Source organism: Exophiala xenobiotica (genome assembly GCF_000835505.1).
Source record: "Exophiala xenobiotica strain CBS 118157 unplaced genomic scaffold supercont1.1, whole genome shotgun sequence".
Lineage (NCBI taxonomy): Eukaryota > Fungi > Ascomycota > Eurotiomycetes > Chaetothyriales > Herpotrichiellaceae > Exophiala > Exophiala xenobiotica.
The window spans coordinates 4,348,520-4,374,520 of record NW_013562494.1 but is presented as its reverse complement, the minus strand read 5'-3'; the positions used below and the strand labels follow the sequence as shown (position 1 = coordinate 4,374,520).

Sequence of the window (26,001 nt, the reverse complement as noted above, 5' to 3'; positions counted from 1 at the left end):
AGCAGCGAGTTGTTGACCCGCGCTGAAGCTCTTCACGATCGATGTCGATACCCTGTAAGAGTGTGCACAAGTGTGGTACTTGGACCCCGTCAGATTATGTAAGCACGTCTGACCAGCTAGACCCGATTAGGTCCCATCAAAACAACCTCGCGGATTCAGTCCTCACCTGCGTCGCTGCGAAACAGTCCAACATCAACATTGAATGCGACAATTGTCGACATGTCAGCCGAATCTCCTGCTCGACCGTCGCGCCGGGCCACGCGCAAAACCATTGTTGTCGACGAATCTGAGGATGAGCTGAGTCTGATCAAGGAGGACAACGATGAAGAGTTCACACCGGCACCGAAGCGCAGTCCGCGCAAGTCAACAAGAAGACAGACGACGGCAAGCGTCAGCGCGACTCCGAAACGGTCGGCGAGAGCGCGTAAGGCCAAGACCGGCGAAGGAATCGAGCCAACCCAGATATTCGACCCGGAAGAAAGCCTGGCACCCAGTGAACCTACTTCCCCATCCAAGAGTCCCTCACCGCGAAAGCGAAAGAGTACCTCTCCTCGAAAAGGACGCAGATCCTCTATAGCTCCTCCAATGCCTCCCTTGCCCACCGAAGACGCCTCCATCTCGCCAAATCTACCACAGACGCAAGCGACACCATTGACGGACATCACGAGCAAGGCATTGAACAAGCATGCCCCGCCAAAGTTGGCTCAGGATATTCTCAAGCCAGCGCCCCCAGTGGAAATGGCCTTGGACAAGCCCATGGACATTGTCATTCGAGCCAGAGCTCAGGCAATACCGCAGGTGGAAGAGTCAACAGAACCAAAGTCAAGAATGGTGATCAGACAATTGGTCATGACAAATTTCAAGAGTTATGCTGGACGACAAGTGGTTGGGCCTTTCCATCCTTCCTTCTCCGCTGTGGTTGGGCCGAATGGTTCTGGCAAGTCTAATGTCATTGACTCGCTGCTCTTTGTCTTCGGGTTTCGAGCCAGCAAGATGAGGCAGGGCAAGATATCAGCGCTCATTCACAATTCAGCACAACACCAAGACCTCGACTTTTGTGAAGTGGAAGTCTATTTCCAAGAGATCGTCGACTTACCCGGTGGCAAGCACGACATTGTTCCGGACTCCCAGCTCGTGGTTTCGCGAAAAGCTTTCAAAAATAATACCAGCAACTACTATTTGAACGGCAGGGCGACAAATTTCACCACGGTGACGACATTGTTGAAGGACAAGGCCATCGACCTCGATCACAAGAGATTCCTGATCTTGCAGGGTGAGGTCGAGTCGATTGCTCAGATGAAGCCGAAAGCAGCCAACGAGCATGACGACGGGCTGCTGGAATACCTCGAAGATATCATAGGGACATCCAAATACAAGACCCCGATTGAAGAAGCTGCAGTTGAGCTAGAAAGTCTGAACGAAGTCTGTATCGAAAAGCAAGGACGTGTCCAGCATGTTGAAAAGGAGAAAAACAGTCTCGAAGACAAGAAGAACAAAGCTCTGACGTTCATTCGAGATGAGAATGAACTGGCGGAGAAACAATCCTCTCTCTATCAAATTTACATTGCTGAATGTCAAGACAACGCCGCAGTTACGGAAGAAGCCATCCAGCAGATTCAGGAGCAACTCAATGCTGAACTTGACAAACACACTGGAAGTGAAGATGCTATCAAAGAACTAGAGAAGGCTTACAACAAAGCTCTCAAGCAGTATGAGCGCATCGAGAAACAAGCGCAGGAGTTTTCAAAAGAGCTGGCCAAGTACGACAAGGAGAACGTCAAGTTCGAGGAGAAGCGCAAATTCATCAACGGGAAGCAGAAAAAAGCCGAGAAGCAAGCCACTTCAAGCCGCCTGACAGCTTCAGAAGCACAAAGCTTGGTCGAGAAACACACAGATGATATTGAGAGGAAGAGCCGTGAGGTCGCCGAACTGGAGAAAGAGACACAGAAAGAAGAACAGGAACTCGCAGCGATCCGCGACAACTTGAAAGGCAAGACACAAGGGTTATCTGACCAGATAGCAGCAAAGCAAAAGTCATTGGAACCGTGGAATGCAAAGATGAACCAGAAGCAGTCCGAGATCGCCGTGGCTCAATCCGAGCTCGATATCTTGACAGAAAAAGCGAACAGTGGACAGAAGGCGATTGATCAGGCGAAGGAGAAGATTGAGAGCATTGAAGCCAATCGAGCCGAAAAGCTGGAACAGATTGAGCAGCGCAAGCATGAAAAGGCCCGCCTGGAGAAGGATGTTAGGAAGATCCAGGACGCTCTACAGAAGCTGACCGCAAGCGAACCAGAAGTCAGATCACAGATTTCATCAGCAAGACAGAAAGCTGATGAAGCACGCGCCAGCCTCGCAAGCAGCCAAAATCAAGGTAATGTGCTCAAAGGATTATTGCGACTCAAAGACACGGGGCGAATTGATGGCTTCCATGGTCGCCTTGGAAATCTCGGTACTATCGATGAGAAATTTGACGTCGCCATATCTACTGCTTGTCCGGCTCTGGAAAACATGGTTGTTGACAACGTCGAAATTGGTCAGCAATGCATCGAATACCTGCGCAAGAACAACCTGGGACGTGCCAACTTCATTCTGCTGGACAAATTGGCACAACGGGATCTATCACCCATCCAGACACCGGAAAATGTTCCACGACTATTCGACTTGATCAAGCCCAAAGACGAACGATTTGCGCCAGCATTCTACAGCATCATGCAGAATACACTTGTCGCCAAAGATCTTGACCAAGCGAACCGCATTGCCTATGGTGCGAGGAGATGGCGTGTGGTGACACTTGACGGCCAGCTGATCGATGTTTCCGGTACTATGAGCGGTGGTGGCACTCGTGTAGCTCGCGGTGCGATGTCGTCCAAGCCAGTTTCCGAAATGACGAGAGATCAGGTGCAGAAGCTGGAAAGTGAACGAGATCAATTAGAAAGGCAGTTTGAGACCTTCCAAACACGACAAAGAGAGCTCGAGGCAAGTTTGCAGGAGAAGCAAGAGGAGATTCCCAGACTGGAGACAGTGATCCAAAAGATCAATTTAGAGGTCGAGAATTGCAGCAGGAACCTCACAGATGCGCAAAAGCGGGTACAGGATCTTGTGGCCGAGCTTGCTGGGACTTCTGCAGATGATTTGCAGATCAAAGCACTTGAGAAGCAGATTGCATCCATGAACAAGGAACTTGAGAAGCTTCACTCGGAGACTGCCAGCGTCGAAGGAGAGATCCAGGCACTGCAAGACAAGATTATGGAGGTTGGAGGTATTCAGCTTCGGACACAGAAGGCCAGAGTTGACGGGCTGAAAGAGCGAATGGACATGTTGCACGATGACATCTCCAATGCCGAGATTGCAAAGACGAAAAACGAAAAGCTCAAGGTCAAGAACGAAAAAGCCAGAGCTGATGCTGAGAAAGAGCTTGAGACGTTGGCGAAAGATTTGGAACGATTGGAAGACGACATTGAAAAGCACAAGACTGGCGCGGCCGAATTGAGAGCTCGAACGGAACATTCTCAGGAAGAGCAGGCGATAATGAAAGAAGAGCTTGGAACGCTGAAGAAAGATCTCGATGCCCAGACTTCAGACTTGAACTCGACTAGAGCTCTTGAGATTGAGATGAAGAACAAGCTCGAAGAGAATCAGAAGGTTTTAGCAGACAACAACAAGAAGACCCGCTACTGGGCAGAGAAGCTCTCGAAGTTGGCATTACATGACATTGCCGACCTGGAAGGTGTCCCCGAACGACAAGAAGAGCAGCAGCAACAACAGCAGCCGCTAGATAATGAGGAGGAAATGCCGGATGCTCCTCCTGAAGCAGAATCAGATCCAGACGCTATGGATGTTGACGAACAGGAGAATCCTGAGGAACAACCAGAGCAGACGACTGACAGCCAACAGGCAAGACGAGAACTGCAGACTTTCACCCGGGATGAACTCAGTGACATGTCTAAAGATCGCCTTGTCGCCTCGATTGCAGCCCTGGAGGAGAAGGTCAGCAACGCATCGGGCATTGACCTATCGGTGATAGCCGAATACCGTCGACGTTGCGAGGAGGTGGCCTCACGCACGAGCGACCTCAAAAGCGCCGTCAAGACACGAGATGCCGCCAAAACGCGTCTCACTGACCTTCGAAATCTTCGTCTTACCCAGTTCATGACCGGCTTCACGACGATCTCGTCGCACTTAAAGTCCATGTACCAACTCATCACCCTCGGCGGCAATGCTGAGCTCGAACTTGTCGACAGTCTGGATCCATTCTCTGAAGGTATTTTGTTCAGTGTCATGCCCCCCAAGAAGAGCTGGAAGAATATTGGCAATTTATCCGGTGGAGAGAAGACACTGAGTTCTCTGGCATTGGTGTTCGCACTCCATGTCTACCGTCCGACACCGCTCTATGTCATGGACGAGATCGATGCTGCGTTGGATTTCAGAAATGTGAGACTCCCAACACTCTAACTTAGCTATTGATGGGGTGCTAACCATGGTGTGATTACAGGTTTCGATTGTTGCTGGCTACATCAAAGAACGAACCAAGAATGCGCAATTTATCGTGATTTCACTGCGGAACAACATGTTTGAACTTGCCGAACGACTCGTTGGGATTTACAAGGTCAACCACATGACGAAGAGTGTGACTGTAGAGAATAGAGACTACCTCGCCATGGGTAGGCAGCGGCAGATCCAGGCTGCGCAGCAAGGTCAAGGCGGAGTAGGTGTTCCACGGCAAGAACAGATTCGGTAGCTTTTTGATTTGAGGCTTGGATGGAAAGGTATGTCATGATGTTATGAGGCGTTGGGCCATTGTTTAGCGAGCCTTGCATATTACTCAGAACATAATGATACGTATCATGAAGAGCAGTTCATCCATCCATCCATTGAAGCTGTTCCCCAATGGCGCTGGCCGTATAGGGGTATACACCGCTCTACCTGACTTGCATTTCGTGATTGATGACACCTTCCCCGTTCAGGCTCGGAAGTAGCTATACCGAGCCCAATTTCGCCATCCGTGCATCATTGTACAGTACACCTCCTCTTTGCTTCTCCTCTTTCAAGTTGTCGATCATTATGAAATGGTACCTTGCAGCAATGTAGCACTAACCAGGTGTTGTTGTGTTTTCGACGAGTGCCGAGGGTCCCGGCCATATTTGGTCCACTGAAGGCTTTATGACATGATCACGGCGCTGTCTGAAGGTAGGTTCATTGCTCCTCGTTCAACGGCAATACCCTCAAGACGAGGTGATTGAGAGTTACATATATTGATACTCGGACATGGCTCTCTCCGTCTTGATGTTGAGCTTGGCTCTGTCTAGAGCACCGTTCCTCAGCCTTGCTCAAAGCGCAACCTCGATGAGCGACCTGGAGTGGACATTGACCAATTCCAATTACAGCATATCTGTGCCAGGAAATGTGCCATCTCAAGCTCATCTCGACTTGTATGATTCGCAGGTCATTGGTGATCCATACTACGGATTGAACGATTTCAACTTGAGATGGGTGGCAGAAACAAATTGGACCTATACGACGAGTCTATCTTCTTTGTAAGTTGACGTCTGCTGCTGTGAAATCGTGGCTAAGGCGGGCGCCCGAGAAACTTGTCGTCTAGTGCTTCAACATGGCTAGTATTCGATGGTCTGGATACCTTCAGCACGATCAGCGTGTGCAACCAGCTGGTGGCAAGTACAAACAATCAGTTTCGACAATACTATTTTGATGTCACTCAAGCCCTGAGCAACTGCAAGTCACCAGATGTCAGGATCAATTTTGGCTCGGCTCCGAACATTGCAAACGCCATTGCAAACACGTCGCTCAACGAGCCATGGAAAGGTACACAGCTGAGCTACGAGTTTCCTAATCGCTGGTTGATTCGAAAAGAACAATCCGACTTCGGCTGGGACTGGGGTCCAGCATTTGCCCCGGCGGGCGTCTGGAAGCCAGCTTACATTGTCCAGCTGAGTCGAAACCAGTTGTACGTCCGCAACACATTGCTTGACATCTATCGTCATGGCCAGCTCAATAACCTACCACCTGATCAGACACAGTCATGGGTCGTCAATGCCTCGCTTGATGTTCTGGGCAGCATACCACAAAATGCTGGACTACGCATTGACATCAAGGACGTCAACAACAAAACAGTAACAAGCAGCGCCGCCAGCAATGTCACCATATCCGGAGGGGCCATCACCGGCAACATCCTGGTCGTTGGCAACGCGGTCCAGCTATGGTGGCCAAATGGGCTTGGTCCCCAAAATTTGTACTATGCCACTGTTACTGTGTTGGGTTCCAGTAACAATACGATCGCGTCTTCCACCAAGCGTACTGCTTTCAGGACAATTGTGTTGAACATGGAACCTATATCTCAGAGGCAGCTAGCTCAAGGCATCAAGAATGGCAACAATTGGCACTTCGAGATCAATGGCCACGAATTCTTCGCTAAAGGGTCAAATTTCATTCCACCCGACGCTTTCTGGCCAAGGGTCACTGAGACACGGATACAGCAGTTATTTGATTCTGTTGTTAGAGGGGGCCAAAACATGCTAAGAGTGTGGGCTTCTGGGGCGTACCAACCCGATTTCATCTACGACATTGCCGATGAGAAGGGGATACTCTTGTGGTCTGAATTCGAGTTCAGCGACTCGCTCTATCCAGTTGCCAAAAGCTTCCTCGATAATGTTCGAGAAGAAGCCATCTATAACGTCCGTCGAGTCAATCACCATCCCTCTCTGGCGTTGTGGGCTGGCGGCAATGAACTCGAGAACCTCGAACTGTACCTTGCCAACCTGAGTGACCCGGGCAATTATTCTCGTTGGCAGCAAGAGTACGAGACACTATTTCTGGATGTGTTTCTTCCTGCTGTTTACGAAAATTCCCGCTCGATCTCGTACATCCCCAGCAGCACGACGAACGGATATTTGACATTGAACCATTCAGCGGCTCATCCTATGATCGAGCGTTACAACAATCTGACACCAGGCTACATCTACGGAGACACGGACCACTACGACTACGACAGCAGCGTCGCATTCAACCTGTCCTCGTACCCGGTGGGCCGATTTGCCAACGAATTCGGCTTCCATTCCATGCCGTCGCTTCAATCCTGGGAAGACGCCGTGGCCCCTGAAGACCTGCACTTCAACTCGACCACGATCCAGCTCCGCAACCATCATTACCCGTCCGGCAGTCTCAACACGACCAACTTCCCCAACACCACAAAGGGCATGGGCGAGATGACGGTCGCCGTCGAATTGTACTACCCAACGCCCAACAAGGCCGACCCGCTCGCCAACTTCTCGTCCTGGTGTCTCGCCACGCAGATCTTCCAAGCAGACTTCTACCGCTCGCAGATTACGTATTATCGCCGCGGATCGGGAATGCCGGAGCGCCAATTGGGCTCGCTCTACTGGCAGCTCGAAGACATATGGCAGGCACCCACCTGGGCAGGCATCGAGTACTCGGGCCGCTGGAAGGTGCTGCACTACGTGGCCAAAGACATCTACTCGCGCGTTATTGTCGCGCCCTACTGGAACTACACGACGGGAGATTTGAGTGTGTACGTGACAAGTGATCTGTGGGAGACGGTCAACGGCACCGTCGATCTAACATGGTACGACTGGTCGGGCAAGGTTTTGGCGAATGTGAGCAATACGAGCAACAGTGGTGGTAGTTCAACCAACAGTCCGGCCGAAAGCGGGTCTGTGTCTGTGCCGTTCAGCGTCGGCGCCCTGAACACGACCAAAGTGATGCAGACCAACACGAACACGCTGAGCAAGACTGGTGTGGATTTGACCAACGCCCTGCTGCGGATGAATCTGACAGCAATGGGGCATTTGCCGAATAGCAATAACGACACGCCGAGCACGTTCGCGCATGAGTTCTTCTACCACCCGATCTTGTCGCTGGCCGATGCAAAGCTCACCGACCCCGGCTTGACGTTGAAGTCCAATAATGATAGCGCGAGTCCGGCGTTCACGGTCGAAGCGACGACTGGCGTGGCTGCGTGGACGTGGTTGGACTTCCCCAGTGGTGTGCTGGGCAATTTCGAGGACAATGGCTTCTGGCTGGTTCCGGGCCAGGCCAAGACGGTCGCGTTCGAGGTGAAGAATGATACTACGGATGGGCGGTGGGTGGAGGATGTGACGGTGAGTAGTTTGTGGGACTTTACGACGCCGTAAGGGACGGAGGAAGTTGAATGATATGTGACTCGCACACCAAGGAGATTAAGTGTTTAATTGGACAAGAGTGCCCTTGACCGGCATGGTCATGGGCCTTTGGAATTCAAGAGGCTCAGTGTGTTTCCGAATCATTGAATACGTGCACCTCTCATGTCCTTCTGCTATCCTCCGTCCTGTTGCATGGGTCGAGAGACCCCCTTCCCAGCCCTTTTGCCCATCATGCTTGCCCCTATGCTCGGATGACGGGTCGGATTTCCAGAATCACCGGTCCTGCTTTCTTGCCAAACAGCCCTGTCCACCTGCGTAATAACCCACCACATACAGAGCGTTGCCTAGGCCCTCAATCACAGTCATGTCTCCTTCAGGACCTACACTCGATCTTCTCTCCCTCCGTTCCTATCTCAATCCCGTCTCAGTGCACTCCCCTTCCTACCTCAATCCTCCCTCCTCCCAGTCCTGCCCCAAACTTCATCGACATCCTTCTTACCCTTGGTCTCCGGCACGTACCAACCAACGAAGACGAAAAACAGCGCCGCCAACCCGGCGAAAATGAAATACACCATACCTTTGCCCAACCGCGCATTCGCCATGGGAAAGAACTGCGCAACGACAAACGTAGAGATCCAATTCGCTGCCAATGCCCAACTCTGCGTCGCCCCCACAGCCTCGGGGCCCACAAGCTCACTCGACAGAATAAACGGCACGGGACCGAGTCCGAACGCAAAACTCGCGACGAAAAGGAGCACCGATATGGCGCTGAGTACGGGGATCGAGCTACGGATCCCTACAGCAAGCATCACGCTCGACACACCCATGCCGGCGATGGAGCCGAGAATGCACGGTTTCCGGCCTAGCACGTCGACGAGCGGCGCAAACCCCGTTGTCGCGACGATGTTGAGGATGCTGACGAAAATGTTCAGCAATGCCGAGTTGGCCGCCAACAGGTCCGCCAGCAGAGACACGCCGTACATGACGATGCTGTTTATACCGCAGAGTTGTTGGGCCATCATGACGACAACGACGGCGAGGATGGCGCGGTTGCTTGCTGGGTCGCGGAGAACAGAGAAAATGCCGACGGATGCTTGAGTTTGAGATTTGCTGTCGGGGTGCGCGGACGTATCGGAAGGGCCGTGGTGGACGTGGTCTTCGTTTGTGAGAAGGGTCTGCTCTTCTTCTGTATCGTCTCGGTTGTTAGCATTGATATCACCGAGGACTCAACCCCATAAACTAGAAACCTTTCGTGGCGTTGTTGTTTCTTGAACAAGGAGAGAAAGGGTAGTGTTGACTATCACTGACCATTCCGCTCATGCTCACGCTGTAACCCCCACCCCTCGATCTCTTCGCCGAGATCCGCCTTATGTCCTCTAATCCGCTTGAGATTGTCCTTGGCCTGTCGTGGATTGGCATGATTGGCCTGCCATTTCGGGCTGTCGACCGCAAACAGCAGACCGACAAATTGTGCGACGCCAATTATGCCCGCGACCGCGAGAATGACGCGCCACATCTGTCCGTGACTCAGGAAGTAGCCGAGCAGCTGTGTCGTGAAAATGCCCACGTTCGTCGCGATCTGGGTGAAGGCGCCGAAGAAGCCTTTCTCCTTGGGAGGGGCGATTTCCGAGATGTATATCGGCACGACCACGACAGACACACCTGCACCTAGACCCGAGACGAGTCGTCCCAAAGCTAGAACAGTGATATTGGGAGCTAGCGTCTCGCCAAGGGGCCCCAGAGCCAGGAGCAGCGTATTAATCCGCATGACGAAGAGTCGACCGTATCGTGCGGCGAGGGCGCCGGAGGCCAGTGCGCCGACGAGACCGCCGAGTGTGAAGATGGAAGAAACTAGACCGAGTTGCGCTGCGTCCATGGGGATGCACTGGGGCAGAGCCGCGGACAAAGGACTGGGCGACTTTTTCTCGCATGTGATGACCTCTTGAGGAGCGTTGAGTTCGGCCTTGGAGATGGTTCGGTAATAGTCAGCACGAATTTATCGTTCTAGAGGAGGAGGGAAAGATCAGCAGAGAAAGTCATACAAGGTGGTACCCGAATAAGAGTGGCCCCAAAGTCGCGACGAAGAGGAGATAGATGAAGTAAGGCGTCAACTCCTCGGACCAGGATTTCAGTTTCGCGGAGAGGCCCATGATGTCGTTTGACCTTCGGCCGTATAGTTTCAGCGGACGGCAATCCAGCAGCTTGTGTTGGATGGTTGATGGGCGTACCGAATGTTGCTATGACACGGATGGGAGGAGTGTCCTTTTTGCTGTCCTTCAAACCGCGTTCCAGGCACCAGGACTGCGGATATACAACAGGTCTATAAGCAAACTGCAACAGACCTTCGGTGTTGAGTGGTTCACCTAGACAAACCCTCGCGAGCTTCAGTTGGAGGGTGTGTCCGAAAGTTGAGATAGGTCATGGGGTGGTGAAGGAGTGAGGTTTAGAATCGGCTGTGGTAAAGCATGGTTCCAGCCAATCACAACTCCAGTCACATCTAGAGGACAGCAAGCACCCAGCAAGAGTATCTACCAGCTACCTAGGTACCCAAGTGGTCCCTTAGGTATACTAGCTACTAGTAACTATATGATGGTACTTGTGAGTATCGCTTTTTTCTCGTCTCGACAAACGAAATACATTGTCCTGGTTACCTGGTATTCTGTGATCTTCATTATGTCTCTCAGAAGAGATTTCGTTCTATCTATGGCATTGGCTATGCCTTGCCTCATACTTTCGTACACTTCTCTAGAATTCCAGGCCGGATCCAGTTTTCCCAGCACTGTCAGCTTCAAACATGAATATCCTGTCTAGCTCCAAGCTCGGATGAGACAATTCCAGCAATACACCAGGTCTTCCATGCTCCCAGCTCGATCACCATGCGCCTAAGCTGCCGCACATTTCATGATTCTGTCGTGAGTCGTTACAAATCATACAGGGCTTCAACGTCACCCACTAGGCATTGCCACCCCACTGTGAAGATTCAGTCAGGACCGTCCTGTGTCGTCGGCACTCTAACTTACCAGTTGAGCCACCAAGTCGCTGGCCACATCAAGATATGGATACGGACTTGAGATTTCTTTTTCCACGTTTCTGTATCGTTTGCTGACTGGTTTCCAATACCCTTCCGATGCTTCTTCGTCCAGTGGCTCGGAATTGACGCGGTGGGCTTCGGAGAAACCACTAGTTGGTCGGCTGGTGGAAGGACTGGTGAACGTGCTACTGCTGCTAGGAGTCTTGGTTCTGTCGCGATCCTTCTTTGAATCGTGCCAAATGACATTCTGGTAACCATCGCATTTGAAGTCGACTACATAAGTCGAAGTCTCGAGTGTGTAGAGTTGAATGTCAATAAACACATAAACGCCGATATTTTCGCTTGGCAGCTTCTTGTTCAACGTTGACTGACTGTCGGTTCGGCCGGTGTAGTGTGCAGGCCCTGTGTATGCTTCTTGTCCTTGACCGCCCGGTTCACCCATTCCCGTGCTTGGTCTCGTGCTTTGTGCGCTGGAGAGTGGTGACTTCATTCTTGGCAGATCTCCGTTCTTGATACCCAGGGCCTTTGCAACATCCTCGGAGGCATAACCACCAAGCTGCTCAATATGCTTCTTGAGCTGATTTTGGGCTTCGGCCGGCAGGCTGACAGCGGAACTGTGGGCCGAGAGAGACGGCGCTTCTCCTGGCATCAGCATTCCCCTCTTCAGCACACGAGCCCGGATGTTCCACGGGTCACGAGGCACGTAGTAATCCTCCTTCAACCACGAGTGTTTCTGTTGAAGAACCACATGACGCTCACCAGGACCCAGCTCCACTTGAGGTGCTGGCCCCTTGTCCTGCTCTTCTTCGCCTTCGCCGCCCTCGGGCTGCATTTTCAGCCAGGGATTGACCTCCCACTCGGCCCCCTGAGCCTTGAGAGCAGCGTAGAGACATTTCATGGCTTCGTATGGCTGATTACGCGATCGGATGCCGAACTGCCATTTTCGGGGTTTGGACCTCGACATCGGAGGACGCTTTTCGTCTTGTGACATGCTGGTCAATCCCTCCGGTCGTGCCTGCGGATCTCGTAAGGTATTGAGCGCAGTCACAGACCTCGAATGGGGCTTCAGTGCCTTCGATGTCGCCTCCTGTTCTTCTTTAGATCGGTAAATAGGATTTCCTTTTTCGTCTTTGATCTCTTCTGGGATCGGACTCTCGGTGTCAGGATCTTGAGAGGGGTGGAGAATGGTGTCTGGATCGTCGCCTCTCGCCTTTGCCTTCTCCCGAATTTGAAGAAGTTCCTCGTGAACATGTGGCAGTGATGTGTTCAAGACCCGAACATTTGAAGTTCTAGATTTCTCTTCTTCCTTCGGTGGTGCCGGAGTATCAGATAATGTGCGGCTCGCGCGATGCATATCTCCACGAGTAGGTGTAAGCGGTTTCACGTCATCCCCGAATCGGCGGCCGTTGGTTACGGGTGACCCGGTGATATTGGGAAAGTTGGGAAAGTTGGGCTCGACTGGAGGAGACGAAGCCATGAACGATTCAAGTTCGGGATTATGTACTTGGTATTCTGGAGCCTCGACCATCAGCTGATTTTCTCTCACAATGAGATAGGCGTCTTTGATAGCGCTGGGCTCGTCTTTGCTCAGAGCATCTTTGACATCTTCTTTTGCGTAACCCATTGTTCGTCCGAGCTTGCCAATGACTTGCTCATGAATTCGTTCCACAACATCGGGCGGCTTTCCAGGTGCAAGTTGCCGAGGGTCAATGGCTTTGGATGGGTCAACACCGGTATCGAGGAATTCTTCAACAGGCTCGACCAGATAAGGAGGTAGGTCTTTCTTGAACCACTCGTCCTGGCGAATCTCGGGAATCGTGATGCGGTGGACAGGATGCACTTGTAAGCATCGTTTGATCAGGTTGACCGCGCCTGGCGGCGTCTGTGAGGGGATGTGGAATGTACCAGCTTGAATTTTCTTGAACAAGGCAGGGATGAATTCGTCGTCGAACGGAAGTCGACCAACAAGGAAGACGTAGAGAATGACACCACAGGACCAAACATCAACTTCGGGACCGGCATACAACTTTCCGCCAATAACTTCAGGTGCTGCATAATTTGGACTTCCACAGCTCGTCTTGAGGAAATTGCCGTCTGTCATGATGTTACTGAGGCCGAAGTCGGCAATCTTGACGTTCATGTTCTTGTCCAGAAGCAGGTTCTCAGGCTTGAGATCTCTGTGCACAATCTTGTGACGGTGACAATATTCGACAGCGCATATGATTTGTTGAAACAGTTTCCTAGCTTTGGCTTCTCCCAACCGACCATGCTTGACGATGTAATCGAACAATTCCATAGGTACGTATTCGAGCACCATGTAAATGTCGGTCTTGGTGGTGATGACTGTGTAGAGCTTGATGATGTGGGGATGCCGAAGCAGTTGGAGATATTGGATCTCTCGTTCGATGCGACCAGCCATATCTCGACTGATCAACTTTCGACGGTTGATCGTCTTCATGGCAACCTCTTGACCAGTGACCTTGTGCCTCGCGAGCTTGACCTTGCCAAACGAGCCTTCACCAATGTTCCGAACGAAACTGTATTGATGTAACCGATTCATGGATCGGATCGTGCCTGGAGATTCAGCCATGGGAGTTTGACTGAGACTTGGTCGCGCAGGAGGAGATATGACTGGAGGTAAAGAAGGTCTCGACTTCGACTGGTCATTTTGAGGCAGGGATATTGAAAGTTCGTCATCATGGATTGCGGAGGTCATGATGGTAGATGAGGGTTCCGCAGGCAGATCCAGTTGTCCGTCTGTGAAATGTGCCAATGGGAATTTCAGGAGGGTGGATGTGAGGTGAGACTCTTCGATGAGATATCTTTGTCACCAGTAGTCGCTAAATTGGTGTTCAAGCATCTCCAGAATTGGCCGTAATGTGGGAAGCTGAGTAAAAGGGTCTCGGTAAGGTCAGTTTGAGATGTGACCGACGTGTTCCGAAGTCGGAAACCTGATGCAGTGACCGCGACCTAGATTGTAAGATATGCTTCTGGCATGCACGAGCGAAAAGAATGAGTCGCGTCGTTAGTTGTATGATGGTGAAATGCGCAAGACTGGGGGAAGAAGTGAGAGGAGGGGGGCACAAATGCGGGCGACGAAACGGTCAAGTCGCGCCGTCAGTGCCCTCGCTTAGCTAGCTGCTTTAGGGAGTTTATCCTTGGTTTTGCATTATTAACTTCATTAGAGAACATGTGCTATTCTTTGTGCGGAGAGTATCACGGAGTATGCACGCGACTGACAGAAGACATTATCATTATCCGTACTATCATCATTATCCGCCAGTCCTGCTCGAGCACAATCGGTATCCTCGTCGAGATGGCCCTGAGGTACTCTGTAGAAAGAAAACAGTTCACGATTGCTTTTGCGCATTCTCCATCTTCTTGTGAAAATCTGCCATTTGGTGCCTCTCGTCCAACTCCTGTAATCTTTCTCGCCATGTCTCTGGTACATCCCAACCCACTGATTCTCAATTTCATCTTCAGCCCCTTCCATATGTCGCCATGTCATATGAGAACTCTGGTCTTTGTGGCATCTCCTTGATCATTTATGTAGACGTCTGTCCACAGGTCTTCTCCTTCGGAGTGAAAGAACCAATACTCTGCTGCATAGTCTTTTTCGTAGGTGGTGTTTTCAGATCCGCATACTGGTGGACCTCCACCAACCACTTCCACCCGGTAGATGTCCCAAGATTTGCCAGGGCTGGTCGAATGGGCCCATCGGCCATTTTCGTCCGGATCGTTTGGAGCAAGGATGGATTCGTCTGCGATTGCCTCGAAAGTGGCAATCTCGAAAAGAGTAACGACTGCTGTATTGTTGTCTGTTCCTATTGTCCCAAAGCACTCGAGTGTGGAATTATCAAGCTGCGCATAGTTGTAATCGTACAGCTGGGGGACCAGGGCATGGAAGGTCGCTTCTGTCTTCAGTTGAGTAACGAGCGGCGCTGCATTGTAGAGCTGAGTTGACTGGGACTCAAAGACAGGGGTTTCTGAAGGTCCAGCACCGCTACAGGTGTAAAAGTAGAGGCCGCGGGCTATCGCAAGGTACTCAAGATGCTTGTCCGCAGGGGGAGCTGTGAGTGTGTCTGTGCCTGCAAACTGTTGGAGATTTTTCAAAACCGTGGCAACTGAATGGTACTCACAGGCTCCATTGCTATTGCAAGTCTGGCTTCCTTGAAGTGGCACAGTCCAGCCAGCAGTGGAAACGTTGATAGGAGGAATTGCATCGAGGTCACTTCGTCGACTGAAGAGCCGGGCAGCTTCAGTCACTGGGATGCACCTGGACAGACTAATCGCAGTCAACCACAAGGCTGAATTGAGTACAACCATTCCGATCACGACTCTTGAAAAGAATGGCAAGAGTAGTGATGACAGGTGGTCATATGTGGCTCTCTTTGCGCCTGAAAATGAATGATTGATTTTGTCAAGGGAAGGAGTGGAAGGAAGTGAAGACAGAGTAAGAGAGATGGGATCTCAAATCATGGGTATCATGTCACCTCATATTGACCTCAGTTTTCTCGCCAAGTCAAGGAGCAATCCTTCTCCCACCTTAGTCTTGCCGTCGGTGAGATTCTCTGGATACACAGTGCGGCTGAATGCAGAGACGAACTTTGCAGAAAGCCGAGCTGGGATTTGGTCGTGATCGCATTTCCAATCTCGACGCCCACTCCCAACCTCGAAACGAGTTCTCGCATGGCCATTCCTGACAACTGCTTCAACCGATGATGCCAATTTGCAGACTGTTGTTGGAGCTCTTGTGACACGCACATTTGGTTGAGTGGAAATAGCTTTTGCCCAGCTAGCTACCTACCTAGAAGAGCACTGGCAATAGATACATTTTCGGTTCTGCACGCCAACAGAAGCGTCCAATCTCAAAACCCCAACACCTTGCTTAAATCACAGCTAAGTTAGTAATACACATCCGAGAGCATGGCCGAGGCCGCTCGACCACGCGTCAACATCACCACGGCGAGCTGTGCTCAATGTCCTTCTCCAGCCATCGATTCCATGCGATCTCTTCTCATGCCTTCAAGAACCCCAATGATGCCACCACTTCTGAGTCTCTCCAAAACCACGTTCATTCCCTCTTTGCCATTCACCAAAGCCGACTTTGTCCTTTTGACCCCAATGAGTTCAACGGTGCGTTGAATGCCAGCCGTGGACAAGGAAGCGAAAAATCCTTGTTTCGGAGGCTCTTCCTCGTGAGCCTCATGCGGGTTGTCTTTGTGCCTCCAGCTTAGGAGCTTGCCTTGGCCAAGGTTGGATACAAATGTCACCACAGTCCTGCATGAGGTGGTCTCTTTTGCTCGCTCAAGGTCGTCTCTCGGACTTGCGGCCAGATCCTCCAGTCGTTGACGTCGAAAGGTTTGGCGCTCAACAACGCTCAATACACCAGTCCACTCCATATTTTTTGATTCGGTCTCCATCCATCCCTCTTTGATGTCAATCGTGGTTTTCTCTAAGATATAACTCTGGCTTGCGCCACCAGGACCTGCGAGGCCTCGAGGGAGAAACTTGAGAATACCTGCAGGCACCTTTGACTTTTTCAGATGTAGTCGGACAGTGTGTAATCGATGCGTTTCGGGATCGACATGGCGATCGATGACATCCGAGCTCAAGACATGCCTAGAGTAAGGATTCGGGTAGCGGAGGAAATATGCTAGTGTAACAGCAGGGAAGGTGTAATCGTAGTTGAAGGAGCTTTCGTAGACTTTCATTCTGGCATCAAGACATAAGGAAGGATGGAAGATGGTGCGGGCAGTGATGATGCGGAAGGAAATCGAAGGTCTTTTTACTCGCGTGAGCTCTTGCATAATCCGAGAGTTGCCACTTGAGGAGGAGAAGGTCTTGGCTGCGGAGGTCGGGCACTGGTGACTTAATTATTCCGAGCAGATCATCACCAAAGATCTTATCTAATCTAGGAGCCTGCCCTTGAATGCGAATGCCACAATAGTTCCGGAGCACTCTATAGGCATCTTTTTGCGGGCACCCTGAAAGCCTTACCCACAGAGACTCTGCGCAACACAGCAGCGATACCTACGCCCCTTCGGACGATTTCATTCCCTTTTGGCCCTGAGCCTAACCTCACAGCATGACGAAAGAGACCTCAACAGGTTCTGCGCCTGCAGATGAACCTGGCCAGCCTCCGAAATTGACCACAAGCGCCCTAGCAGAGCAAGCCCCAGCAAAGAGCGTGGCACAACTGATCACTCCCTTCGAGGTATCAGGCGGTGTGGATGAGAGCGGCAAACTCCTACCTGTTGACTATGAAAAGCTCACGCGGGAATTCGGTGCGACACCAATCACCCCGCAACTGCTCGAGCGGTTTGAAAGAGTCACCGGGAAGAAACCACATAGATTTATGCGGAGAGGTATCGTCTTTTCGCACCGCGACCTTGAAAAGATCCTGGACAGATATGAGAAGGGCGAACCATTCTACCTCTATACCGGGCGTGGCCCCAGCAGTGACAGCATGCACGTTGGACACGCTATACCGTTCGAGTTCACAAAATACCTGCAAAACACATTCGACTGCCCACTTGTCATTCAATTGACCGACGATGAGAAGTTCATGCACTCGAAAAAGCTGAAGCTCGAGGACGTGAAGCGCTTCGCACTGGACAATGCAAAAGACATCATCGCAATAGGCTTTGACCCGGCGAAAACCTTTATGTTCAATGACACAGGCGGCATCATGGGCACGGCGTTCTTCGACAATGTGATCTCCATGGCCAAACGAATCACGGCAAACCAAATTTTCGGCACCTTTGGCTTCAACGGTGGTAATAATGTGGGCGAGATTTTCTTCTGTGCGGTACAATCGGCAACCTCCTTCGCAACATCTTTCCCTCATATCTTTGGCGACAACCCTACAAAAGTTCGCACGATACCGTGCCTTATTCCGTGTGCCATTGATCAAGACCCTTACTTCCGGCAATGTCGCGAGAACGCGGCACAAATGAAGTACCAGAAGCCTTCCCTTATCCACTCGGTTTTTCTGCCGGCTTTGCAGGGCCCTGGTTCCAAGATGTCCGCCAGCATCGATGCGTCCGCCATCTTCTTGACCGACACCCCCAACCAAATCAAAAACAAAATCAACCGATTTGCCTTTTCTGGTGGACAAGATACTGCGGAAAAGCAACGGGAATTGGGCGGGGACACAACGGTTGACGTGCCTTTCCAATACCTGACATTCTTTCTTGAAGACGACGAGGAGCTCGCCCGAATCAAGAATGCTTACGAGTCCGGAGAAATGATGACTGGCGAGATCAAGCAGATCTGCATCAGGTACTTGCAGGAATATGTTGCTGGATTCCAGGAGCGTAGGAAGGCGGTCACCGAGGAAGTACGACAGGAATACTTCGCCTTCAAGCCCCTCGCGTACAAGGGCAACCCAAACCCTGTCAAAAAGGACGCCGCAGATGATAAGAAGGAGGGTGAAAAGGAGAAGGCCAGTCAGGGGCATACCAAAAAGATGAGCGTTGGACGGGCGAAGCCTGAAAATTAGATGGAAATCTTGCCTAGAAAGAATCCCCTAAGAGCATTGCTCAGCCAGACGGTCTCGCCATCCTTGACTTCGTCGAGCTTGATGGGCCGCTCTGTGCAAAAGCCGGAATCCATGGCCCATAGCTTGGTGGCACTGATCATACCACCGGTCTCGCATGACGGCGCGACCCATTTGCCATTGCGATAGAAATACACCGCGCAGAGACTTGCCTCCATAATCTCCTGCTCGGGATTGAATAGAAGCACTTCACGCTCTCCAGGTGGGCATTTCGCAATGCCTGCTCGCTCTCGTGCAGCGTCGTAAGGAGCTCGATATGTCGTTTTGTGCAAAGTGTGTAACGCTGGTACTGTTGGGACAGTGTCAAGAGAGATCAACGAGCCGCGGCCATTTGGCGATAGAGACCAAGGAGGGCCATTTGAAGGTGGCTGATGCGAGATGTCGGTCTCGAGAGTCCTTAAGGGCTTTGCCTCGCCCATTGGCACGCTTTCCACTTGGAGACTCCCACTACGGTCTATCAATAGTCTTATTCTGATGTCCTTGATCATACCGATCTCGGGCTGTGCGTATCGTGTGGTAGCGTCTTCGATTACACGTCCCAGAGCCAGCATACAATCAGGCTCGTCGAGCTGTTCGCAGACATTGGTCCACTTGTATGCCTGTGCTGCAGCTCGAAGACGTCGTCGATGCCAAATTAGTAGGTTCTTGCTCGTTTCGTGCCATTGCGTGATGAGTGGCCGCGATTTCTGGATGTCACCAGTGTTGAAGAGGATGCTTCTCAATGTCGTGATGATCCTGAAGGTAGGGTCTTGTTCAGCTGATGCATCCATGCAGGTTCCCGCCGGATTGCAACCAACGGACAAAGCCAATTCTAGAACCACTCTTTCGCTTCAATAGGTGGCTACTGTGCTCTTCGAACGGGCGTTGGAAATGAGCCTTGTGAATTTATCGGCCCGAGGGAGAAGCGTTTAACGGTAGTCAGTCTCGGGAAAAAGCTTCGTACGAGCGCCCAGCTGCGCTTATCGGATCTTCCTTTCCTGTCAGCTGGCTTGTCCTCGCAGTGGACCTTTCATACCACCATCCCTACTCTGTGGTTAACTCGTAGGTACAAGATAATTCCAGCACCGTAGTCGGCTTCCTTTTCCGCCAGGCAGGGGTCCGTTTGCGGTGAGTGTTCCAGACTCTTTCGATATTAAGAATCCACCACTAAAAGGGTCTTTCTTTCCCCTCCGTGGACAAATCTCGTTGGTCGATTTTCGATCGGACAGCGACTGCCAACGCCTTGGCTGCTTGCAGTCTGGCTAGGTGCGGGCTTGTGACGTCGATCATCTCGATCCTCACGAAGTAGTGGACTCCATTGCTGATGATCGCAATCACAACATGGGCTTTCGATGCACGTTGTCTCTCGAACCACACCCTATGAGAGCATCAAAGGCGTGCAGGGAACTTTGATGAATATGTGCTTGGCTGTAGGTCTTCTACGTGTTTCCTCAGTGGGACGTTGGATAATGGTGACGTTGAGAGCGCTGGCATATGGGACTAACAATATTGGTTCATCCATTTCCCTTCGCCCTGGGCCCTGGGCCCTGGGCCCTTGCCAGCTGATGCGCCTCCGGTACTTCTCAATGGTCAGCACGCTCGATGACCCTTGCTGAGGGCTCCCTAATGCCGATATTCCAGTTCCCACCTTTCCAATTGCCCTCTTAGAACATGCTGCAGGGCCCTCTGACAAAGAATTGTCGAGGCCATCCCCATTCCCGAACTCTGGCCTGGAGAATGTAATCGGGTCTAGCAGAGAGCACCCTTGGCAAGAGAGAAACATAAACTGTTTATCTTCAATGCACTGTTTGTCTCGTGTCGTACCCGCCTTGACGAGACCCCTCTATTGGTAAGTATGCCTTCGAATGACCAGCAAATAGGATCAGCGATCCAGAAGAATCCTGTTTCTCCTGAGCAATCTGAAGGAAGCACTTCTGCGTCAAATACATGGGCTCTGAACAATGGAACCCAGCCAACCTCACGTATCTCCGCAAACGATACAGAAAGGAGGAGGGCAAGCCTCCAGCGGGTGGCCCGCGCGTGCGACAGATGCCGATCGATGCGCACAAGATGCTCAGGAGGCCAACCGTGCAGTAAATGCGCCAAAGATGTTGCGACTTGTGCCTTGAGTGATGGGAAAAAGGAGAGAACAAGAAAGTTGAGAAAAAACTAGTCCGACCACGGGAATGCCGACTAAGCCCTGAACAGGCAATTGCAGGAAAGCAGGGAGCGCATCCGGGGGCTGGAGGATGAGAATAACGCCCTCCGACAAGCCTTGAACGCGGTGATGACCCCTTCAAGCACGAACTCTGAAGCCCTCACAAGATTCCGTGACTTGATCTCCAACGTTGGTTGCTCATTCCATGGCCCACTGTCTCTGCTGACCATGACGCCTGCAGACCGAATCACAGGAGCAAGCCGTTCCTGGTGCCTCTGCGCCCACCTCGTCTATCAGGTCCCAATCCAAGGAGGAGTTTCCCCCTGCTCCACGCGTTAAAAAGCCCCGTGGTGCAGAAAAACATGCGGACAGCAGTGTTGGCTCGCCCGGTCGCCAAGATATCCTGACGCACAGCGTCGATTATGGCCAAGGTTCCGGGGCTGGAGGGTTTGTTGGGAAGAGGTCACCAATCTCCTGGATAGCTCGAGCCGCCAGGTATCTGTTCACTCCAGCAAATAGCCCTTTCGACTGGCTGGAAGAGCCGGAGTGGCTTGCTGACGCCAAGTTCTCCTGCTTCGTCGACGACAACAATGTTCTCAGTGTGGATGAAGACCTTGTCAATGCCCTCCAACCTCCCAGTAGTGCAGCCATCTCTGTACTTTCGGAAGCATTCTTTCAGGCCTCCGAGCCCATTCTCAATCTTGTCGCAAAGGCTCAATTCCTGGAGAGGTCAACTGAAGTCGTACACGGCCTGAATAATATGTCGTGGGAGCAACATCGCTGGCTAGCTTCGGCGAACCTCATGTGGGCCATCGGAGCCAAATGGCTGCACATGGCGAAGCTTCAAGATGAAGACCTAGGTATTGAGAATCACTTGGTATATTACGCCCGAGCCCGAGCCCTAGGACTCGACCATCGGATTGTCCAAGACCATCCGAACGTCGGTGGCGTACAGGCTTTGGGCCTCCTGTCATTCTATCTATGGGTCAATGGCTCGATAAATCGGTATTGTAGGATCCCCGAGGTGCGATTTCCAGGGACTGACTTATTGACAGCGCGTGGTCTATGGTAGGATTAGCTATTCGCCACGCGACAGGTCTGGGTTTGCACCTCAAAACCACCGACCCACGGTTGGGTCCTGTCCAGTTCGAGGAGAGGGCTAATACCTGGTATTCGTTGTACAATCTGGAAGTGATGTTGTCGGAAATCCTGGGTCGACCTACTTCTACCGCTGTCACTGACATGACGGCCCCCATGGCATCCTACCAACATGAGACGCGGCAGCTGTCAGCCGAGAATGGACGCGCTTCTGAACACAAAGCTGTGTGGGAAATTTTTCTGCGTCGTACAAGGGACGTTACCTGGACATCTGGCCAGGATCAGACGCCGTGGCGTAATTTTTCAAGTATCGCTAACCATTCCCCTTGGAACCACCACTTTTACTACAACAGACTTTGCACAATTAGTCACCTGATTGAACGGTCCCTTTATGGGCCTCAGACAAAAGCCTCCTGGCTAGAAGTTCAACAACGGCTTAGCAATCTTCAAAGACATCTCACGGCGTGGGAAAATAGTCTCCCGAGAGAACTCAACCTCTGGGGCGTTGAGGGAGTCGATGCAGATCTCCGCGTAAAGATCTCGTTGGCACTATATCACCAGAGCCTTAAGATGACGCTTTACAGATCGTGTCTGTGCGAACTCGACATTCCCGATGAGTCTGACGAATCCCGAGAATTCAACATGAGTAGTGGGCAAAACTGCATTCGTGCAGCGATGTCCATGATGGACATTCTGCCTGAACTGCCTGCTATACACGAGGCCGTTCGAATTCTGCCATGGTGGAATCTTCTGCATTATCTTAGCCAAGCTCTGTCCGTGTTTGTGCTGGAGCTCTGTATAGATGCCAGACACTTACAGGGATCCCCTGACAAGCTGGAGACTTACATGATCAAAGCGATGTCGTACCTGCAGTGTCTGGCTCCCGAGTCAAGGTCTAGCTACAGAGCATGGAGGACATTTCGACTTCTTCTTTCCCTGGTGAATGGGAGGGTGCCAACCCTCAATATCGCAGATATCCCGTCAGAGATCTATAAGCCACCGGGCTGGAGGTCCACTGACGAGGTGCAGCTTCTGACTGACTTGGCCGGATGGTAGTTTCTAGGCGTCAATAGGTCTATTGCTGGTTCTTGTTAGGGGAGCATTTCAGGCTTGAGTTGGTCAAAAGAAAGCGTACCCGTGCCGTGCTGTGCAAACCTTAGGCGTGCTTAGGCTGGCATGATTCGGCCGCCGTAGTGATGCCTTGATTCACCGTAGCAAGTCGCGCACTTTTCGATGGCTACGAGCACTCCGCAAACCAGTCGAAAAGCTCGTTGGTTGGTCACCTGTCAATTGCATCTCCATCTGCGCTTTGTGCTTCTGAACATTTTGAATCCTCAAGTCGTCACTCCAACTTTTGCCTGCTATCTCCGCCCTTCTTTTCCCAGCATCCCAATTGCATCTTTCTAGCACCTCTTTCCTTGTACATTAGACGTCAACATGGCGGAGCCCGTCGGTATCGATGCTTCACGCGCGGCACCGTCCTTGTGGGATCGCATGTCGAATTGGGTGTCGGAAAACAAAGCAGTTGCATACACAATTGCTGGGACTGTCGTGGTTATCACCAGTGCGGGAGCAATCTACTATTTCTCCGGTCAGAAGGGAGGCGCGTCATCAGCGCCTTCAGAAAAGAGAAAGAGCAAGAAAGAACGGCGGAAAGAAAAGAAGGCCGCGGAAGAAGCACAGAAATCTGAGATCAGTCTCAAAGACGCCGAAGCTGGTTAGTACACGTTGTCACGCTTAATGACATCGCCATATGGCTGACAATACCCAGGCACTGTTCCTCAACCTCCAAGTGTCGAGACCGAAGACGAACTGCCCGAGATCAGTGAGTCCACGATCGAGAGCTTTTCGCAAGAGGTGCGCCTTTAATGGATTTGGGTTGAGCTTATGGCAGCACTGACGATCAGCAGGACAGGGCAACATATGCAGGCAAGCTGAAAGCTGCTGGCAACAAAGCCTACGGATCGAAAGACTACAACAAGGCGATTGACCTCTATGGCAAAGCTATCCTCTGCAAACCTGATCCTGTCTACTATTCCAACCGAGCCGCGTGCTACAATGCCCTCAGCGAGTGGGATAAAGTGGTGGAGGACACCAGTGCGGCCATTTCCATGGACGCAGAATACGTCAAGGCATTGAATCGACGAGCTCATGCGTATGAACACCTGGGCATGTTCTCCGAAGCTCTCCTCGACTACACTGCTAGCTGCATCATCGATGGCTTCAAGAATGAGAACAGTGCCCAAAGCGTCGAGAGATTGTTGAAAAAGGTGGCTGAAAAGAAGGGGAAGGCTATTCTGGCCGAGAAGAAGAACAAATTGCCTAGTGCCACATTCGTCTCCAACTACCTTCAGAGCTTCCGACCTCGACCTCCCCCGGCTGGTTTAGAGGAATCGGCTGAACATGACGAGAACACCGGCGCGGGTCAGCTTCAACGGGGTCTTGTCGCCATGCAGAAGAAGACGGCAGAAGGCTATGACGAAGCCGCGGCTGCATTCAAGAAAGCTGTGGAACTCGGCGGCCTGGGAGAGCACGAAGCTTTTGCCCTCAACATGCGTGCGACGTTCCTGTACCTTGAGGGCGATACGACGCAAGCGCTGGAAGATCTCACTAAAGCCGTCGAACTGCAACCATCCCTGACTCAGGCCTACATCAAGCGTGCCAGCATGCAATTAGAGTTGGGCAACAAGGACTTGGCTTCAGAGGATTTCGAAAAAGCAATGGCACAGAACAAGGACGACCCGGATATCTTCTACCACCGAGCTCAATTGCATTTCATCCTCGGAGAGTTTGCCGATGCCGCTAAAGACTATCAGAAGTCAATTGACTTGGATAGGGAATTCATCTACTCACACATTCAGCTTGGTGTCACACAGTACAAGATGGGGTCGATTGCATCGTCAATGGCAACGTTCCGCAGAACGATCAAGAACTTCGACAAGGTGCCGGATGTGTACAATTACTACGGCGAGCTGCTGCTCGATCAGCAGAAGTATCAAGAAGCCATCGAGAGGTTTGAGACCGCCATCGATATGGAACGACAGACGAAGCCAACTGGAGCGATAAATGTGCTGCCTTTGATCAACAAGGCCTTGGCTCTTTTCCAGTGGAAGCAAGACTTCAAAGCGGCAGAAGATCTTTGCGAGAAGGCCCTCGTTTGTAAGTTGTGTACGGCAGGCGAAGTGGTGATGATGCTGACCTTTTTCTTTAGTGGACCCTGAGTGCGACATCGCGGTTGCAACGATGGCACAGCTCCTCCTACAACAAGGCAAGGTCGTCAAGGCCTTGGAATACTTCGAACGCGCAGCAGAGCTTTCGAGAACAGAAGGCGAGATTGTGAACGCGCTTTCATACGCTGAAGCCACCCGAACACAGCTCGAGGTGTCTCAGAAATATCCTCAACTGGCCGCTCGTCTGCAGCAGATGGAAGGAGCCGGACTTGGTGGACCTCAGTTGAGGTAAAGAGGATGACAAGACAACACGCATCTTGATCGATTTCCGTTGACGGCGAAGCATTTCTCCCTCCTCTTCCTTTTCTTTTTTGGCGTAATGAGCCAACGTACTGATGAGCGATCTATGTGAGACTTCCCGACTTGTACGTAATACTCATCCTCGCCCTCGGCAGGCGAGCCTTCATTGTGCGTGGGATCAATGCCAGGCTGAGGCCACGCAAAATGGCCCAGGGCGGGCATGAGAGGCAAAATTATGGTGTGTGTACAATAAATTGGAGATGAAAATGTTCTGGACTATTTCTACACCTTTCGGCCTGATGATTGTCTACCAGCGGAGATAAACGAGCGGACACGCTCATGACATGCTTCCAAGGTTCTTGACATGACAGCCTTCCTCGCCTTACGTGCCTTATTATACTCACCTAGGTACGGAGTAGTAAGTTTACATATGTCCCTTATTTAGCTTTGGCGCTAAAGTTAGTCACGGTCCCCAGATAACGATAAGGCGGACGGTCTAGCTGGATGGGGAAGCGAGACCCCTCATTGTAGCCTGCCGACTGTACAAC

The 26,001-nt window shown here is 51.6% G+C and overlaps 10 protein-coding genes across 11 annotated transcripts; 5 read left to right on the top strand and 5 right to left on the bottom strand.

The window, feature by feature from the left end:
• Positions 1-14: 14 nt before the first annotated feature.
• Positions 15-4,842, top strand: PV05_01717 (uncharacterized protein). The gene is made up of 2 exons (XM_013466747.1): positions 15-4,434; positions 4,496-4,842. The coding sequence occupies exons 1-2, from the start codon at positions 220-222 to the stop codon at positions 4,739-4,741; spliced, it is 4,461 nt and encodes a 1,486-aa protein (XP_013322201.1). The 5' UTR covers positions 15-219; the 3' UTR covers positions 4,742-4,842.
• Positions 4,843-5,188: 346 nt separating this feature from the next.
• PV05_01716 (uncharacterized protein) lies at positions 5,189-8,276 on the top strand. Its single transcript, XM_013466746.1, has 2 exons — positions 5,189-5,537; positions 5,588-8,276. Exons 1-2 carry the CDS (start codon positions 5,269-5,271, stop codon positions 8,166-8,168), a joined length of 2,850 nt encoding a protein of 949 aa, XP_013322200.1. The 5' UTR covers positions 5,189-5,268; the 3' UTR covers positions 8,169-8,276.
• PV05_01715 lies at positions 8,219-10,574 on the bottom strand. Of its 2 annotated transcripts, XM_013466744.1 has the most exons (4): positions 10,385-10,574; positions 10,199-10,319; positions 9,465-10,119; positions 8,219-9,342 (listed from the first exon to the last, which is right to left on the bottom strand). In XM_013466744.1, exons 2-4 carry the CDS (start codon positions 10,304-10,306, stop codon positions 8,603-8,605), a joined length of 1,503 nt encoding a protein of 500 aa, XP_013322198.1. In that variant the 5' UTR covers positions 10,307-10,319; positions 10,385-10,574; the 3' UTR covers positions 8,219-8,602. The 2 variants fall into 2 exon arrangements, with proteins under 2 accessions (XP_013322198.1, XP_013322199.1); XM_013466745.1 differs by having other exon boundaries at positions 10,199-10,574.
• Positions 10,575-10,796: 222 nt separating this feature from the next.
• Positions 10,797-14,240, bottom strand: PV05_01714 (uncharacterized protein). Its single transcript, XM_013466743.1, has 2 exons — positions 11,177-14,240; positions 10,797-11,126 (listed from the first exon to the last, which is right to left on the bottom strand). The coding sequence occupies exons 1-2, from the start codon at positions 13,901-13,903 to the stop codon at positions 11,109-11,111; spliced, it is 2,745 nt and encodes a 914-aa protein (XP_013322197.1). The 5' UTR covers positions 13,904-14,240; the 3' UTR covers positions 10,797-11,108.
• Positions 14,241-14,691: 451 nt separating this feature from the next.
• On the bottom strand, positions 14,692-15,513 carry PV05_01713 (uncharacterized protein; the record flags this gene model as incomplete). Its single annotated transcript, XM_013466742.1, has 1 exon — positions 14,692-15,513. The coding sequence occupies one exon, from the start codon at positions 15,511-15,513 to the stop codon at positions 14,692-14,694; it is 822 nt and encodes a 273-aa protein (XP_013322196.1).
• A 650-nt stretch (positions 15,514-16,163) lies between these two features.
• PV05_01712 (uncharacterized protein) lies at positions 16,164-16,901 on the bottom strand (the record flags this gene model as incomplete). Its single annotated transcript, XM_013466741.1, has 1 exon — positions 16,164-16,901. One exon carries the CDS (start codon positions 16,899-16,901, stop codon positions 16,164-16,166), a length of 738 nt encoding a protein of 245 aa, XP_013322195.1.
• Positions 16,902-17,114: 213 nt separating this feature from the next.
• PV05_01711 (tryptophan-tRNA ligase) lies at positions 17,115-18,945 on the top strand. Its single transcript, XM_013466740.1, has one exon. The coding sequence runs from the start codon at positions 17,276-17,278 to the stop codon at positions 18,689-18,691; it is 1,416 nt and encodes a 471-aa protein (XP_013322194.1). The 5' UTR covers positions 17,115-17,275; the 3' UTR covers positions 18,692-18,945.
• On the bottom strand, positions 18,719-19,518 carry PV05_01710 (uncharacterized protein; the record flags this gene model as incomplete). Its single annotated transcript, XM_013466739.1, has 2 exons — positions 18,719-18,753; positions 18,834-19,518. The coding sequence occupies 2 exons, from the start codon at positions 19,516-19,518 to the stop codon at positions 18,719-18,721; spliced, it is 720 nt and encodes a 239-aa protein (XP_013322193.1).
• A 1,156-nt stretch (positions 19,519-20,674) lies between these two features.
• Positions 20,675-23,039, top strand: PV05_01709 (uncharacterized protein; the record flags this gene model as incomplete). Its single annotated transcript, XM_013466738.1, has 4 exons — positions 20,675-20,820; positions 20,936-21,074; positions 21,127-21,890; positions 21,941-23,039. 4 exons carry the CDS (start codon positions 20,675-20,677, stop codon positions 23,037-23,039), a joined length of 2,148 nt encoding a protein of 715 aa, XP_013322192.1.
• A 277-nt stretch (positions 23,040-23,316) lies between these two features.
• PV05_01708 (uncharacterized protein) lies at positions 23,317-25,746 on the top strand. Its single transcript, XM_013466737.1, has 4 exons — positions 23,317-23,700; positions 23,755-23,840; positions 23,894-25,142; positions 25,195-25,746. Exons 1-4 carry the CDS (start codon positions 23,421-23,423, stop codon positions 25,443-25,445), a joined length of 1,866 nt encoding a protein of 621 aa, XP_013322191.1. The 5' UTR covers positions 23,317-23,420; the 3' UTR covers positions 25,446-25,746.
• Positions 25,747-26,001: the final 255 nt, after the last annotated feature.